The sequence below is a fragment of the Bos taurus genome, chromosome 7 (assembly GCF_002263795.3).
Source record: "Bos taurus isolate L1 Dominette 01449 registration number 42190680 breed Hereford chromosome 7, ARS-UCD2.0, whole genome shotgun sequence".
NCBI classification, from domain to species: domain Eukaryota; kingdom Metazoa; phylum Chordata; class Mammalia; order Artiodactyla; family Bovidae; genus Bos; species Bos taurus.
The window spans coordinates 95,745,672-95,763,183 of NC_037334.1; the positions used below are offsets into that span (position 1 = coordinate 95,745,672).

Sequence of the window (17,512 nt, forward strand, 5' to 3'; positions counted from 1 at the left end):
GAAAAACCTGCTCTAATGAATGTAGTTTAAAACACAACAAAACCTTCCATTGGCTCTCCCTATGATGAACATGTTCCTCTTATTACATTGCTTTTCCATGTTATGAGTGGTGATTTCCTGTTATGACCATTTAAAACAAAAATTATGACTAGGAATTGGCCAAGTCCCTAATACAAGCTTGTTCTAAGAAATTGGTATCAATAGCTCTCTCAGTATTTAGTCTGTGGCTGAGAAAGGAGAATGTGAGGGGGAAGAGAGGAAGGCCAGCACTCACAGCTTGAGTCGCAGTCACCTTCAGATCCATGGAGGCCTCTCCATGGTACACCAAGCAAAGAATATTCTGAAACTGCTCACACCAGCCAGTGCAGGGTTTGAGGCCTGTTTCCGGATCTGAATAACCCAGCCTTTCCCCAAAGTGACCTAACGGCCTCTTCCTGAATGAGCAGCACTTTGGAGCAGAAAAGCCTGGGATATGAATCTAATTAAGAGCTCCTTCATTAGAGACTTTCCAAGCCCTTCTTTGGCATCAAAATTTGAAGAATCGTATGGCAAAGACAGGGGACAAGCTATTAGAAACTGTCTTCCTTCCTCTCATTTTTTTTTGCAGGTTGCTTTTTCAAAGTAATCTGTTGCCCTGTGTACCTTTTATTTTGAGACATGAAATGGGAGGCCCGAGTAGGCGTTCTCGTGTGGTATGAGGACCAGGTGTGAACTGTGGCCCCAGAAAGAACAAAACATTTGACTTGTGCAAGCAGGGAAGACGTGCTTTGTGCAATCAATTCAGGAAGTTGGATTTACTGCTTGAGCTCCTAGCTTTCAAATATCCAGTTTAGGGAGAAAAAGAAAAAGTACCACAAAGGATATTAGAAGCAGAAGAATCAATGACAAAACACCCACTTCAGACACAGGCAAAATCTAAGGGGGAAGGAAGAAGTGTGACTATCTCCAGCTTCGGACCAGCACGCATTTTAGTTTTCCTCCCTCAGAAGGTCCACCAGAGCTTGGAGCAGCCGGTCGTCCCTGTGCTTGTAAGGTTTCGTGTTGTAGAAGCCATCGACATAGTCGTTATACAGACTGTCCTCAGAGTCTTTAAGCTGGGAGGGTTTGTTCAGCCTTTCCAGGGCTTCATAGAAGTTTTCATAAGGGATGTTGGGCTTCGCACTTGGGGGCTTCTTTGGTGATTGCTTTGAGGGTGAGTTTTTGCTGAAAGCGCTCTGCAGGAGTCTCAGCATGGCCTCAGAAGGGGCACCCTCTGCCAGCTCATCCCTTCTGCCCCCAACTCCACTGCCGCTGGGGCTTTGGGATGCCTGAGCGTTCTCATCCAGGCCCTCTTGTGTAGGCTGCTCCTGAAACACAGAAAGCCACCGGCCAAGGGGAGAAAGCTCGTTATTTAGGAGCCAGCAAGGCAGCTACAACACACACTCACTGCCTGTCCCTCACGAGGCTGTCTGGGGAGCAGAGAGAGTGCAAAGCTTGGACTCATACTAACTGGGGTTTCAGTCTGCATTTTCCCATTCACTAATTCATCTTTGAAGCGAAGTGAAATAAGAGTCACTCAGTCATGTCTGACTCTTTGTGACCCCATGGACTATCCAGTCTATGGAATTCTCCAGGCCAGCATACTGGAATGAGTAGCCTTGCCCTTCTCTAGGGGCTTTGGCACCTTTTTAAGTGGGGAAGTTCAGAGGAAGTTCTCCCTGAACTTCCCCTGTCATATGGCAGGAAGAATTCCTCCGTTTCTTATGGGTTTTGAAGTCTGAATGGGATGATGTAGGTGAGTGCACGTACCTGTTGGTTTCCTTTGCTTTTCGGCCTGCTATAGTAGAATGCATGTTATTTAATAACACTGAATTCATTCACTTTAATGTCTTTTTTTTTATCATATATATAATTTTTTTATTTTTTTTTAAATTTTATTTTACTTTAAAGTCTTAAGTTCTGGATGGAAAAGTTAATTGTAAAAGATAGTATGGCCTTATCATATGGAAAATCAACAGTGTGGCAATCCCTTTCCTCCCATCCATGTTTTGGGAAGGAGCTGCTGCTAAGACAGGCAGGAAGTCCTGCAGAGGCACCAGTAATGCTGTTGTGTGGCAGCTCTCTGGAGGCCTCTTGCTCTGTTAGGAGCTGCCCTTCCAGCTGCTGAATTGTCAGAAAGGGTCTGGGAAGAGACTCAGGCAGTGGTCTAGGAAAGGCGGGCACTGGAGAGATCAGAGAAGCGTTTCTTGGTCACCTGTTGTGGAACTATTTCACTATTTTAACAATCAAAAGAAAAGTGAAGGTGAAGTTGCTCAGTCATGTCCAACTCTTTGTGATCCCATAGACTATAGCCCACGAGGCTCCTCCGTCCATGGGATTTTCCAGGCAAGAGTACCGGAGTGGGTTGGCATTTCCTTCTCCAGATCTTCCCAACCCAGGGATTGAACCCAGGTCTCCTGCATTAGTAGGCCGACATTTTACCATCTGAGCCACCAGGGAAGTCCTTAACAATCAAAGGGTTCTGTTAATACCCCTTAGGGAATCTTGGAGGAAAATTTCCTGCAGGGCGCCCCCTGCCTCCAGGACTGTGATGAGGAGGCCTCTGGGATAGGGCCCCAGCGGAAGCTATTTTGCAGAATGTAAATGGGGCTAGAATATGAGCTGAGGCCTTCACACAGCTAGTTTATACCTTTCTTGAATAAAGAATGTCTTTGTATCTTCCAAAACACCCGTCACAGAGCCAGGCCTGTTCAGGGAAGGTCGTCCTGGAAACTCTGATAACCTACCTGCTACGATCTGAGGCACAGTGCCAGAGGCCTGGGGGGACACACAGATAAAGAAAATGTGTTTTCTGCCCACCATCTGATAAGGGAGAAGCCAGTGGCTTCTGGCTGAGACCTGGGAATGTAACTGACTGACTTCAGCTTTCCTCAGCAAGTTTCTGAGAAAAACTGGGATTCTGTAGCTCCCCTTGGAGTTACCAAGAAGCATCAGTTAAGGAATTAGTAAAGAGAAGCATGCATGATTTGGTCACTTGATCCTTGGTCTTCTTTCTGTAAAATGAACATACTGAGATCTATCCTTTTTAGGTTATAAGCATTATAAGTTAAATGAGACAGTGTGGAAAATCCTTTAAAACTAGGTGCAATACCAACATTAGGTATATGTGAGCCTACAAAAAGATAGCTTTCTTTAAAATTTGATACTGTTCTAAATGGAGAAAATTCATGTTCAAGAATTGAATAATATTGAATTCATTCATTTTAATTTCTAAATTTTGGATAAAAGAAGAAGTGAGACAATTTTCTATCAAAAATAAAGTTCACTTCTACTCCCTTTCCTCCCAACCCATTTTTTAACTCACTTCCTGCCTAAAAGGCGCAGGTTCACCCACTACATTGTTGATTGCGCGTGCATGCTAAGCCGCTTCAGTCATGTCCAGGTCTTTGTGACGCTATGGACTGTAGCCCACCAGGCTCCTCTGTCCATGGGATTCTCCAGGCAAGAATCCTAGAGTGGGTTGCCCTGCCCTCCTCCAGGGGATCTTCCTGACCGGGGGATTGAACCCACATCCCTTATGTCTCCCGCACTGGCAGGCAGGTCCTTTACCACTAGCGCCACCTGGGAAGCCCAGTTCAGAGAAGAGCATGCCAGGAAGAACAGAGCCGCACGGACCTCCCCGGAGTCCACCACCTTCTCCACGCCTCTTCGGTCGTTCTGCACGGTGTTGTAAGATGTGTACACCCGGGGCTGTTTCATGTGCTCTGGCTGGGAAGAGGTCCCGTGCAGGATCAGCTTCCAGGTCACGATTCTTCCCTCGTTTTGTATTCTTCCAGACTAACGAATAAGCATACATAATGTTAGTGTGTGTTCTGAGCAGTATAAAACACACGGCTTCAAGATAGCTGAGAGATTTTATAGTGAAAACCTAACTTTCAAATTCTGTGCATTCCGTGTGTAGAGCTCTGTGTATAAAAACATAAACCACTAGACTCACTCTTGCGATGAAAACGAGTAGTTGACAGGTTCAGAGATTTACAAACTGGTTGTTTTTAATTTATAAAGGAGAACTCTCTGTGTGAACCTTCTTTTCTATATTGGGTGTGTTCTTGAAAAGTTGACAGTACCATATATAATGGGAATTATATTTACCAATTATCAACTTGTAGAAACATTCCATTGGAATGAAAGTCTAGAGTATTATAAATAGCCTTCAACACTGAGCAGTCCTTAAGAACTGTATATTTGTGGGAATAATAATTTTTACAGGCTCGACAATTATGTTAAAAATAATGTGCTAAAATCTAAAATATCTAAAAAAAAAAACAAACAAACTCTAAAACTGTAGCCAGATTTTGCAAACTTGATATAAAACAGTCCCATCTTGGTTAACAGATTTTCTTAGTTTCCTTGTGGTGACATTGAGTTAAAGAATGGAGGCCAACTTCAGGAACAGAACCATCAACTAAAAACGTTTTCTTCTGCCCCGTATGAGAGCAGAAATTTTTACTACTTCCATGGCTAAATCACAATTTTAACAGTCTTTAGGTGAAAGCTATTCTTGGAGAAAAAAGTAACAATGACTGTAGAATTTCTATTAATTTAATTGACTCTTCAAGGATTTAAAATCATTTATTTTTGAAAAGTTATCTAGACATTAAATCTGGTGCTACTGATACTTATAACACTGCTAGCTCTGGAGAACTTGAACCCGAAACACCATTCATTTATATGCTCACCTATAGAAAATGCTGGAGAAATGATATAAAAATAAATGACTCAACTGAATTTGAATTTTGCTCCGACACTATATTTAGGGACTGTGTCACAATTATAGAAGAATATCAGAGTGTTAGCAAACAAAGAAAACTGAGAAATACTTTTACTTGTTTCATAACTGAAATAAAACAAAAAAATCATATTAAATAAAATATCTTGTCTAACAAGTAAACTACTTCTAAATAACCACTGTGGTAATATTGTTAAGAGTTTCTTTATATGACCCCAGCAGATGTTAGTCGCTCAGTCATAACTCTTTGCAACCTCTTTGCAACCTCATGACCTGTAGCTTCCCAGGCTCCTCTGTCCATGAAATTTTCCAGGCAAGAATACTGGAGTGGGTTGCCACTTCCTACTCCAGGGGATCCTCCTGACCCAGGAAAGGAACCCCCATCTCTTGCATCTCCTGCATTGATAGGCAGATTCTTTACCACTAGCATCACCTGGGGAACCTTGACCCCAGCAGAGTGTCATAGTAAAGCTGGTGTAGCATTTACAGCCATGCTTGTAAATACAGCTGATTCTGGTGTCTGAGTAGCTCACGTGGCTGGCTGTGTTCTGACATGGAAACATTTGTCCCACAGTCTGTCACGATGTGTATCAAAATGTTTTTTCTTCCTTCTTACATGGCTGGTGCCTAATTTTTTTTTTAATTATTATTTTTATAGCCAAGTGGGCACAGCTTAAAACATATATACCTTCTCCTTGGCCTCTCTAAGGAGTGATCAAAGTTCCTTTGGGTCCTTACTGTTGGGCTAACTTTAAAAGTGCCTCTGAGTGTTTAAAAGTGAGCTTGTGGGTCAGTAGCCTTTCATTCATACTTACCATGTCTGCAATTCGCAAAGTCCAAGTGCCTATGGGGTTCTCTCCCCACGTGTGAACAGACATGAAGTCCCAGTTCTTAAAGCCATTGGGAGAGGTGTCCCGCTCTCTTTCAGCCAACAGTACGGTGCTGGTTCCTGTTTTCATGCAAGAAACACAAGTTAATGTGTGTCCTGACAGAACCGATAGCAGGACGCACTCCAGCGTTTGATAACTGAAAAAGAAAGCGGGGAGACATAAGCCTTAATTTCCCTTTGAATATAATGCCAGGATGACAACATGCCCAAGGGAAAAAAAGGTTTATTCCCAGTACGTAGTGCATTGCCTGGCATATAATAAGTTCTCAGTAAACATCCTAGAAAAATACATAATGGCTGGATATATTGAATAAGGTTTATTTGAATAAGGAGAACTCAGAGAACTATGCTTATGAACTACATTGAAGAAGAGGATCAGAGACCTAACATACATATTAATGGAACTATCATTTTGAAATTTAAGAGAAAAATTTTTAAATTTAATAGATTCCTGGGTCTATAATATAGCATAGACATAATAAAACCATGTATAATTTACTAACATCTTTTGATATAAAAATTCCTAGTAAGAGTTACTGTAAATGTTCACATCCAAGTTCTCTATAGATCAGTAAATAATATTTTCAAGAGAAAATGTCAGTAAAAAAGCATTCTACCAGTATTTGGGGCCAGTTCCCAGATATTAAGAAAGCACATTTCCAAAATTAACAAAGCCAGCTCCAAACCTCTAGTAAGTTCATATTCTAGAAGGATGTTATAGGGATAGCTCATCTTTTTCATACATTACTTATAGGAATTGAATTTAGTCACTTGAATCCTATTAAAGTATAAAAAAGGATTGGGACAGCTTCTCCTAGTTGGATTGTAGCTTATATTTCACAAACTACCACTCATGATCTTGTTTGATTTAGTAACTTTACAGGAAAGGACAAATATCAATATATCATATCATATACCCTTAATCATGTAATTGTGGAAAATTTCTTTAGTCTTCCTAACTCTCATAGATCAGAATTCTCAGTTTTTTAATTAATTCCTTGGATGTGTCTGATGTATCTGTCAGTTAAATTATTAGACTAACTTTCACTAATGAGAGAAATGAATGATATGGATCAGTGACATGGGAAAATGAACACAGTTTCAAAATGCATAACTCAGAGGGTTTATTAATTGGTATTATCTGAGTAAATGTCATTCTTTGCTTATCTAAGGATCAGTTGAAATAAACAGGGTAGATAGAGTTCTGATGCCAAAAAAAATAAAGCATATTTTTTAAGTCCTGAAAGTATCTATTGAAAGACTTAGGCCTATATATAAGCAAAAATCAATCATCGATTTGAAATCATTTAATTTATGCTTAAAAATTTAAACACATAGTTTAGAATAAATTGAATTTTTTTTTTTTAAACTTACCAGCGGCCGAAGTGAGGGTGACATGAAGGTCTCCTCTGCGGGAATATTCAATTGTTGCTTCAAATTGCACATGTTCCAGTGACTTGATAGCATTTTCTTGACCTTCACAAGCTCTTGTTGGAATTTCTATGATGACTTCTCCATTAGCTTTCAGGGCTCTAAATACATTAAAGAATCATCAGTGAACAAAGTTGCATCTCTTCCTTACATTTTATGGAAATGTGTACACAGCACTCTTAAGTAGATACTCGGCTGGCGTGTTATCTCTGTTATGAGTAGAACCCCATGAAGACAGACCGGTAAATCTCTGGAGGAGGAAATGGCAAGCCATTCCAGTAATCTTGCCTGGAAAATCCAAGGACAGAGGAGCCTGGCAAGCTATAGTCCATAGGGTCTCAAAGAGTCAGGACTGAGCATACCAGCACGCATACATACAGATAAACAGAGCAGAGTAGAAACCCAGAAATAAACCCACCCATTAGACCTGAAACTGTAAAAGTTCTAGAAGAAAACATAGGGACAAAGTTTCATGACATTGGTCTTGGCAGTGATTTAATGGATATGACAATAAAAGCACAGGCAGCAAAAGATAAATAAAAATAAACGAGGACCACAACTAATACAATTATGTAAAATTTAAAAATAAAATAAAATTAAAAAAAAAAATCAACATTCAAAAAACTAAGATCATGGCATCCGGTCCCATCCCTTCATGGCAAATAGATAGGGAAACAATGGAAACAGTGAGAGACTTTATTTTCTTGGGCTCCAAAATTACTGTAGATGGTGACTGCAGCCATGAAATTAAAAGACGCTTGTTCCTTGGAAAAAAAGCTATGACCAACCTAGACAGCATATTAAAAAGCAGAAACATTACTTTGCCAACAAAGGTCTGTCTAGACAAAACCATGGTTTTTCTAGTAGTCATGTATAGGTGTGAGAGTTAGACAATAAAGAAAGCTGAGCACCGAAAAATTGATGCTTTTGAACTGTGGTATTGGAGAACACTCTTGAGAGTTCTTTGGTCTGCAAGGAGATTCAACCAGTCAATACTAAAGGAAATCAGTCCTGAATATTCATTGAAAGGACTGATGCTGAAGCTGAAATGCCAATATTTTGGCCACTTGATGTGAAGAACTGACTCATTGGAAAAGACCCTGATGCTGGAAAAGATTAAGGGTGGGAGGAGAAGGGGACGACAGAGGATGAGATGGTTGGATGGCATCATCGTCTTGATGGGCATGAGTTTGAGCAGGCTCCGGGAGTTGGTGTCGGACAGTGAAGCCTGGTGTGCTGCAGTCCATGGGTCACAAAGAGTGGGACATGACTGAGCGACTGAACTGAATTGAAACACTGGATTCATTAAGTCATTATTTCAAATAAGTTTTTGTTTGTTTTAGAGCATCTACCATGATTCTGTCTCTACTTTAGTTGCTAGGGTTCCAGAAAGAACAATACAGAACTTAAATTTTTCCGGGGAAAACACACAGGATAATTTTCAAATAAATATTCTGTAAAAAAAAAAAAAAAGCTTCTGCACAGCAAAGGAAACAGACTGAAAAGGCAGCCTAAGAACAGTAGACAATACGTGATAAACGGCTCATCTCTAAAATACATAAGAACTCCTATAACTTGATAGCAAAAATCCTAACAATCTGATTCAAAACAATGAGCTGAGGACCTGAATAGACATTTCTCCAAAGAAGACATACAAATGGCCAATAGATATGTGGGGGGCGGGGGACAAAGTTCACAGTAATTAATCATCAGGGAAATTCAAATCAAGACCCAAATCAAGATACCTATCAAGATCAGGATGACTATTACTTAAAAAAAATAAAGATAAAAAAGATAAGACAAGTGCTGGTGAGGATGTAGAGAAACTGGAGCTCTTGCACAATTGGTGGGAATGCAAAATGGCACAGCCAGTATGTAAAACAATATGAAACTTCCTTAAAAAATAAAACTACCATATGATCCAGAAATCTCACTTCTGGATATTTATTCAAAAGAATTGAAATCAGGGTCTCAGAGAGTTACTAGCATCCCCATGTTCATTGCAGTATTATTCTTAATAGCCAAGCTGTGGGGACAACCTAAATATTCCTCAATAGATGAATGGATAAGGAAAATATGATATTCATATACAATGGAACATTAGCTTTAAAAAAGAAGGAAATTCTGCTATATGTGACAGTATGGATACAATGTGAGGATATTATGCTGGGCGACTGAACCAGCCACAGGTAGATAAATATAGCATAATTCTATTCATACAAGATGTCTAAAATAGTCAAATTCATAGACTCAGACAGTGAAATGTTGGTTGCCTTGGGCTTGTTGGGGTGGGGGGATGGAGAGTTACTAATCAGTGGGCATCAAGTTTCAGTTAAGCAAGATGAGTAAGTTCTAAAGATCAGCTATACATTGTACCAATAGTTAACAGTTATGTATTGTACACTTAACAACTTAAGGGGGTAAATCTCATGTTGAGTTCTGAACATAAGGGGAGAAAAGTAAATGGTAAGGAACACAAACACAGATATTTAAATGCAATAAACTATTTGTTATGGCATCAAATCCAAACAGGTTTGTCTTATATTAATCCAAAAATGGTCCATTACTGAAACATACCTTTTTCAGAAATGATTTTATCTCCCTGATGCATGCCCTCCAAGCCTCCCACCCTTGAGTATTTTGTGTGAGTGTGCCTTCAGTATAGTTGTGGTTGTCTTGATACCAGGTTCTGCTTCTGCACCTAGATGTAGATGGACAAGTATATTCTAAATGAAAGCCTTGGGGCATAAAGCGGGGTTCTTTTGGAAGTCGGTTTTGGGTAACACTGGTTGGCAAGTACTGCATCTCATCAATTCTAAGATGCATTAAAAAAAATTTAACATCTTTGAATTTGGGATGAATTTTAATAAACTGATGATTTGTAATAGTTTAATTGGCAGTGATTTTTCTTAGTGGTCTATAGGACAGTAGAGCACATTTAGTTCAATCACTCAGTCATGTCCGACTCTTTGCGACCCCATGAACTGCAGCATGCCAGGCTTCCCTATCCATCACCAACTCCCGGAGCTTGCTCAAACTCATATCCACCGAGTTGGTGCACATTAGCTTACTGCTATATTGTTGGAGATGGGCTATGAAAGGAAAATACAAGTGTGTTGTTAACATGATTTGCAAATCTTCGGTCTCTGTGACTTCTCATGGAGCCGCAGGGAACACTGGCAAATGCCATCCCTATCTACTTCAGAAGGGCAGGGGAGAAAAATTAGGCAGAGTGACAAGCATCATTCTCAAATAGTGCCATGGCACACAATTGTTTAAAATTCCTGGAGACGCTTACCTGGGCTCAAAGTCATTGTCCTTGACAACACATTCCTTCTTCTCAGGCACACTGCTCCAGGTGCTGGGATCAGCCAAATCCACCAGAGCTTTGGCATTTAGCAGCCCGAATCCAAATCGACTGTTCACCATCAAGCCTGCTCCGTTCTTTTTCCATCCAGGGTTATTGGCCAGTGGGTCATACTCAGAGGTCCATACAACCAAGTGCTGCATATCTCGCCAGGTGAGATTGGGACTGGACAGGAAGTGACCGAAAGAATGTTCAGGGGCAAAAAGGAGTTTCCTCGCAAAAGCAAGTGTTAAAAACAAGCATCTCCATTCAGAGATGGTGAGGTGTCTTTTTGCAACTGTGCCTCTGTAATTTTAGTGTGTATCACTATTGGTATATCTTTCATTCAGAATTAAAAATTTAGTCTTATAAATTATTAAATTTTGGTTTTCAGTGCTATAGAAATGTAGGACCAAGTTCTAATGACTTACACTTGACTGGAGCAAAGATTAAAAATGATGACACTTCCTTTGTGTCCTCCATCCTTATGCTGTCCCTTATCAGCCTTAGAATTTTCAACATTATGAACCCACAGTTGAGGTCTTGACTTAGATTTAGACACAGACTGGTTACCCACTCCTAAATATTTTTTTGTCTCTTTTTTTATATGGCAAAAGTGTCAAGAAGCTCTTAGCGACTTGAGCTCATTCTTACAAGCACCATGCTGAACAGAGTGGGAATATGCAAGAAAGTAGTTCATGTCTTTAAGAAGCTTCAGTCAGTTCAGTTGCTCAGTCATGTCCGACTCTTTGAAACCCCATGGACTGCAGCACATGAGGCTTCAAATCCAGTAAAAGAACTAGTCTTTTAAAAAACTGTATCTATTGAATCCTGTATTCATAGCATAATGTATTGTTGGACTTACACCCGTGGTGGATTCATATTGATGTATGGCAAAACCAATACAATATTGTAAAGTAAAAATAATAATAATAAAAAAATGATAAAAAGGCAAAATATTCAGATTAATACTTGTTTGGCCAGTAATATAGCATGTAATCAAATTACTTAAAAAAAGAAATAATTCTTTGGGAATGGAAGGGTTCTAGGAAGGCTCTTCTAGGAGGAAATATTTTGAGATGAACTTTAAAGGATGGGTAGAACATTAAGAAGTGGAGAGAGAGAATGAGAGATGAGGCAATGGAGCAAAACCTCTGAGCAGGGGAAATATAGGATATGCCCAGAGTATGGAAACAGTCTGGTTTATTGGAGCAGGGAAGAGGTGAGGAGGAATACTGAGCCAGGTGGTGAGGACCTTGAATGCCAGGAAAAGGAGCTTATACTTTATCCTTTGGGCAAGGGGGCGCCATCGAGGATTTTTGAGCAATGAAATGGTATAATCAGAAGTCTTGGTAAAATTAATTTAATAGCAACATAAGGATAAATCAGAGGTGCATGGGTGTGTTGGGTCTCTTAATAATGAAGACAAAGCCTTCCCTGATCACCTTATTTAAGATTTCAACTCCCCCCAAATACTCCTGTGCTCTCTTATCTTGCTGTACTTTGTTTTTATTCTTTTATACTGCTTATCATCTAGTAACATACTGAGCAACTCATTTCTTTTGTGTGTTATTAGCATCTGTCTCACCTCCTAGAATCAGCAATGAAAAGAGCTGAGATTTTTTTCCTTCTTGTTCTCTGATGTGCACCAACCACTCAAAAGAATGCCAGGCACAGGGTATATGCTGGGTAAATATTAGCTGGTTGGATGGTTGAATGTGTCTAAGTGTTGTTGCTGCTGCTGCTACTAAGTCGCTTCAGTCGTGTCTGACTCTGTGTGACCCCATAGACGGCAACCTACAAGGCTCCCCCGTCCCTGGGATTCTCCAGGCAAGAATACTGGAGTGGGTTGCCATTTCCTTCTCCATGAATGAAAGTGAAAACTAAACATTAAGTCGCTCAGTCATGTCTGACTCTTCGAGACCCCATGGACTGCAGCCTCAGATCAGTTGCTCAGTCGTGTCTGACTCTTTGCAACCCCATGAATCGCAGCACGCCAAGGCCTCCCTGTCCATCACCAACTCCCAGAGTTCACTCAGACTCACGTCCATCGAGTCAGTGATGCCATCCAGCCATCTCATCCTCTGTCGTCCCCTTCTCCTCCTGCCCCCAATCCCTCCCAGCATCAGGGTCTTTTCCAATGAGTCAACTCTTCACATGAGGTGGCCAAAGTACTGGAGTTTCAGCTTCAGCATCATTCCTTCCAAAGAAATCCCAGGGCCGATCTCCTTCAGAATGGACTGGTTGAATCTCCTTGCAGTCCAAGGGACTCTCAAGAATCTTCTCCAACACCACAGTTCAAAAGCATCAATTCTTTGGTGCTCAGCCTTCTTCACAGTCCAACTCTCACATCCATACATGACCACAGGAAAAACCATAGCCTTGACTAGACGAACCTTTGTTGGCAAAGTAATGTCTCTGCTTTTGAATATGCTATCTAGGTTGGTCATAGCTTTCCTTCCAAGGAGTAAGCGTCTTTTGATTTCATGGCTGCAGTCACCATCTGCAGTGATTTTGGAGCCCAGAAAAATAAAGTCTGACACCATTTCCACCGTTTCCCCATCTATTTCCCATGAAGTGGTGGGACCAGATGCCATGATCTTTGTTTTCTGAATGTTGAGCTTTCAGCCAACTTTTTCACTCTCCACTTTCACTTTCAGCAAGAGGCTTTTGAGTTCCTCTTAACTTTTTGCCATAAGGGTGGTGTCATCTGCATATCTGAGGTTATTGATATTTCTCCCAGCAATCTTGATTCCAGCTGTGTTCTTCCAGTCCAGCGTTTCTCATTTTGTACTCTGCATATAAGTTAAATAAACAGGGTGGCAATATACAGCCTTGACGAACTCCTTTTCCTATTTGGAACCAGTCTGTTGTTCCATGTCCAGTTCTAACTGTTGCTTCCTGACCTGCATACAAATTTCTCAAGAGGCAGATCAGGTGGTCTGGTATTCCCATCTCTTTCAGAATTTTTCACAGTTGATTATGATCCACACAGTCAAAGGCTTTGGCATAGTCAATAAAGCAGAAATAGATGTTTTTCTGGAACTCTCTTGCTTTTTCTATGATCCAGCAGATGTTGGCAATTTGATCTCTGGTTCCTCTGCCTTTTCTAAAACCAGCTTGAACATCAGGAAGTTCACGGTTCACATATTGCTGAAGCCTGGCTTGAGAATTTTGAGCATTACTTTACTAGCATGTCAGATGAGTGGAATTGTGTGGTAGTTTGAGCATTCTTTGGGATTGGAATGAAAACTGACCTTTTCCAGTCCTGTGGCCACTTCTGAGTTTTCCAAATTCGCTGGCATATTGAGTGCAGCACTTTCACAGCATCATCTTTCAGGATTTGGAATAGCTCAACTGGAATTCCATCACCTCCACTAGCTTTGTTCGTAGTGATGCTTTCTAAGGCCCACTTCACATTTCAGAATGTCTGGCTCTAGGTCAGTGATCACACCATCGTGATTATCTGGGTCATGAAGATCTTTTTTGTACAGTTCTTCTGTGTATTCTTGCCATCTCTTCTTAATATCTTCTACTTCTATTAGGTCCATACCATTTCTGTCCTTTATCGAGCTCACCTTTGCATGAAATGTTCCTTTGGTATTTCTGATTTTCTTGAAGAGATTCCTAGTCTTTCCCATTCTGTTGTTTTCCTCTATTTCTTTGCATTGATCACTGAAGAAGGCTTTCTTATCTCTTCTTGCTATTCTTTGGAACTCTGGATTCAGATGTTTATATCTTTCCTTTTCTCCTTTGCTTTTCGCTTCTCTTCTTTTCACAGCTATTTGTAAGGCCTCCCCAGACAGCCATTTTCCTTTTTTGCATTTCTTTTCTATGGGAATGGTCTTGATCCCTGTCTCCTGTACAATGTCACGAACCTCATTCCATTGTTCATCAGGCACTCTATCTCTCAGATCTAGGCCCTTAAATCTATTTCTCACTTCCACTGTATAATCATAAGGGATTTGATTTAGGTCATACCTGAAGGACTGCAGCCTACTAGCCTTAAATACAATTTTAAAACTTACTGCCATTAGTCATTAGAAGTCTTTCATGATCCCAGGCCTTTCCTTAGCTTTGAGACCTGCATTGTTTCTATCAGGCCAGTCAAGCCTTATTTAGATAAAGAAATGCCTAAGTTGCATCCTCCAGGCTTCTGTCTTATCACCAGGTTGTGAAACAGCCAACAGGGGAGTCTGGCTCAGTTTGCTGTTGTCTCCCCAGAGCTGATCATGGGCGGATTTAACAATCCCTCAGTGACAACAGGGGGTGGTGCACACTCCTAAACATGGAGGAGTCTGCTCCTGGTTACAATCCCAGTCCTCATAAGAAGCTTTACAAAGTCTGTATCTGGTGGCCTCGTGGGCACGCTGCCCTCTGCATGCCAGCCTGGGTGCCAAGCCCACGTATCGCCCTCTCTTAAGGGAGCTGTAGTAGTCAAGGACTCCAGTCCTCCTCTCCCAGCAAGCTCTTCACATATTTACATTCCTGGGCCTTCTTATCTGAGGTCTTGGGCAGCTCGGCCAAGGCCTCCTGATGGGGGCAAGAGGGGGAAACCTTGAAAACACCTCTCCCCACTCTGACTCAGTGCCCAGGACTTCTCCACTCCCAGCCTTACCCATCACCCCCACCCTATCCCAGAGGCTTGCGTTGGCTCCCTCAACAGTGAGACAACAAGCCCCCATGTCCATACTTTTAACCTGACCTTCAACTGGTGCACCTTTCCATGGTGGGGGTGGGGGGGGATGGATGATCAGGGAAAGTTGGTGTTTTCTCTGGTTTTAGACTCTGGCTTACACCGTCATGGTAAGTCATTGAAGGCTTAACTCTTTCATTTTTGGTGTGTTACTTTAAAGCTGCTCTGACTCCTAGAAGCTTAATATGCTTTCTCTCTGCTCAGCTGAGCTCCTGGCAAATGTCAGGCTTCAACCCAGGGAGTGACTGATAGAGCCCTTGGAAAGACTCTAGTTCAGTGATTCTCCAAGGTTCAAGGCTGCTTGCATCATAATCACCCGGTACACTTGCAAATAATCAAAATTCTTGAGTCCCACCCTGAACCGACTGAGCCAAAATACTTGAGGGTAGGGAGGGATTTTATATTTGAAAAAGCTATCCAGCCAGTTTTGTGTTACAGCTACAATAATAGGAGTTGAAAGAAAGAATACAAGTATCTATCTAATTAAGGTAATTAGAAGTCACTGGGGTTAGAATCATGGCGTCAGAATAGGGAGTAGTAAAAAGCACATTAAATTATATTCTATTACCAAGGACCTGTGTGACCTTAAGCAAGCCACTTCGTCTCCCTGGGCCTGAGTGGACTCACCTCTTGGATGAGAGGTCGAGTATGACAGTCTGACCTCCAATCTGCCCAGGATCATATATATTCTCCTTCATTGTAGATCTTGTATCCACACTGGCCATCCCACGTTGATGAATAATTAACTAGCTGAGCAGAAATGGCTGTTTTCTCCATGTGGAAACTAATTCTGGCCTATATAGCATGTTATTGAAATTCGTGCTTCCTTCTAGTCTTTTAAAAGGAGTTTTAGGTCAAAGCCTCTTACCAAAGGTGGTCTCACTGAGCTAGGCTGTGGGCCACATGCCAGTTTACCTCTTGGACTCTCGTGTGTGTGTGTGTGCACGGGTGTGTGTGTGTGTGTGCACGGGTGTGTGTGTGTGTGTGCACGTGTGTGTGTGTGTGTTGGGATGAGGATAGGTACCAAGGAGGTAAAAGTCATGGTCTTGATAATCATGCTAATCAAACACGAAGCAGATTTCTATAGTTAGAGCATTGGTTTTTATTCACTTGCAGGTTTTGTTTTATTTTTGATTATTTTCTTTTACCTATTCTTTGCAAAATATCCAAAGAGGCTTCATTGTCAGGCAGTTAGGAAAATTAAGGCTATTTCTCTAACAGAGTTATTTTTCATTTGAGTGATTGCATTTCATAAAGTGAAAGGGACCTTCTAACAGCAGTGCATCTCATTCCTGACAGCCTTCCTCTGTTAATTAGCATCTCGCTCCTCGATGGCATCCACAATAATTAAATTTTTTAAAATCTGCATTGGGTTGCTAATCAAGGATATGTTTACAGAAAATAAGGGCTTTGGAATTAAACATTGGAATTAAGCATTGCTTCTAATTAGGAGAATGTAGGTAAAGTATTCTGGAGACAAAATTCTAAAATGAAAAAGTCTTAGAGGCTACCTGGTTTAGCCTCTAATCACAACTAGGAAAGCCTGGATGTTAAAGATTTTAGTTAAAGATTTCTTGGTTACATTTCCCAACCTCTCGAAGCCTCAGTTTCATCCTTAATAAAATGCAATTAATAATTTATATGTCACAAGGATGTTGTAAGAATTAGAGTTAGCATTGTATAGAAAGAGATTAGCACAGGTTATGGCCCATGGTAGTAGCCTGATAAATGCTGAATGCTGTTATTCATGATAAATTTAGCCCAGAGTTGTTCTTCATTCTCCATAGGTGTTACTTAAGGAAGAACACATGGTTAAATGATTCTCCCAATCGTGTTTGTCTACGGACTCTTCTAGAAATTCTGGCATTCCGATTTTCTGAAATAATCATCTGATATAGACAACTGAATAGAGCAAAGAAAACTGTCCATCTGAGAACAGACATCTCAATAATTTGTATGTACTTTGGCAGGAAGTTTATAAATGTTGAGATAGATTATGTCCATCTTACTGATGACTGAATCAAAATGAAAGGAATTAAATTCTTATGACGTGCACTAGGGAGATCATAGACTCTTAATGTCTCTCAAATCGTGAGCAGCGTAAGAATCTGATGGAACTGCAAACCATTCTCCCCAAAATGCCAGACACACACTCCTAAACATGTCTGCATCTAGTCGCAAAGAAGTTCTTGGGCCCCGTATGTTTTGTAACAATCCGTGGGGCCCCTGCTTTATAAAGTAATCCATTAGGAATCAGCTGAGATTAATGGGCTAGATCATCCTTAGATAATTTTCTCTGTATACCAAAAGAGGAGCTTTGAAATTTTAGAAACCAGATATGACAATTTTAAAATTTCAGTTCTTAGTCAAAATAACATTACA

General features: G+C 40.8%; 1 protein-coding gene across 1 annotated transcript in view; it reads right to left on the reverse strand.

The window, feature by feature from the left end:
- Window positions 1-631: 631 nt before the first annotated feature.
- The window catches only part of PCSK1 (proprotein convertase subtilisin/kexin type 1), a 43,808-nt gene continuing 26,927 nt past the window's right edge, over window positions 632-17,512 (reverse strand). Inside the window, 5 exon segments of the mRNA NM_174412.2 lie at window positions 632-1,346; window positions 3,655-3,816; window positions 5,584-5,717; window positions 7,032-7,189; window positions 10,387-10,620. Coding sequence (NP_776837.1) covers window positions 969-1,346; window positions 3,655-3,816; window positions 5,584-5,717; window positions 7,032-7,189; window positions 10,387-10,620 — 1,066 coding nt within the window. The 3' untranslated portion in view covers window positions 632-968.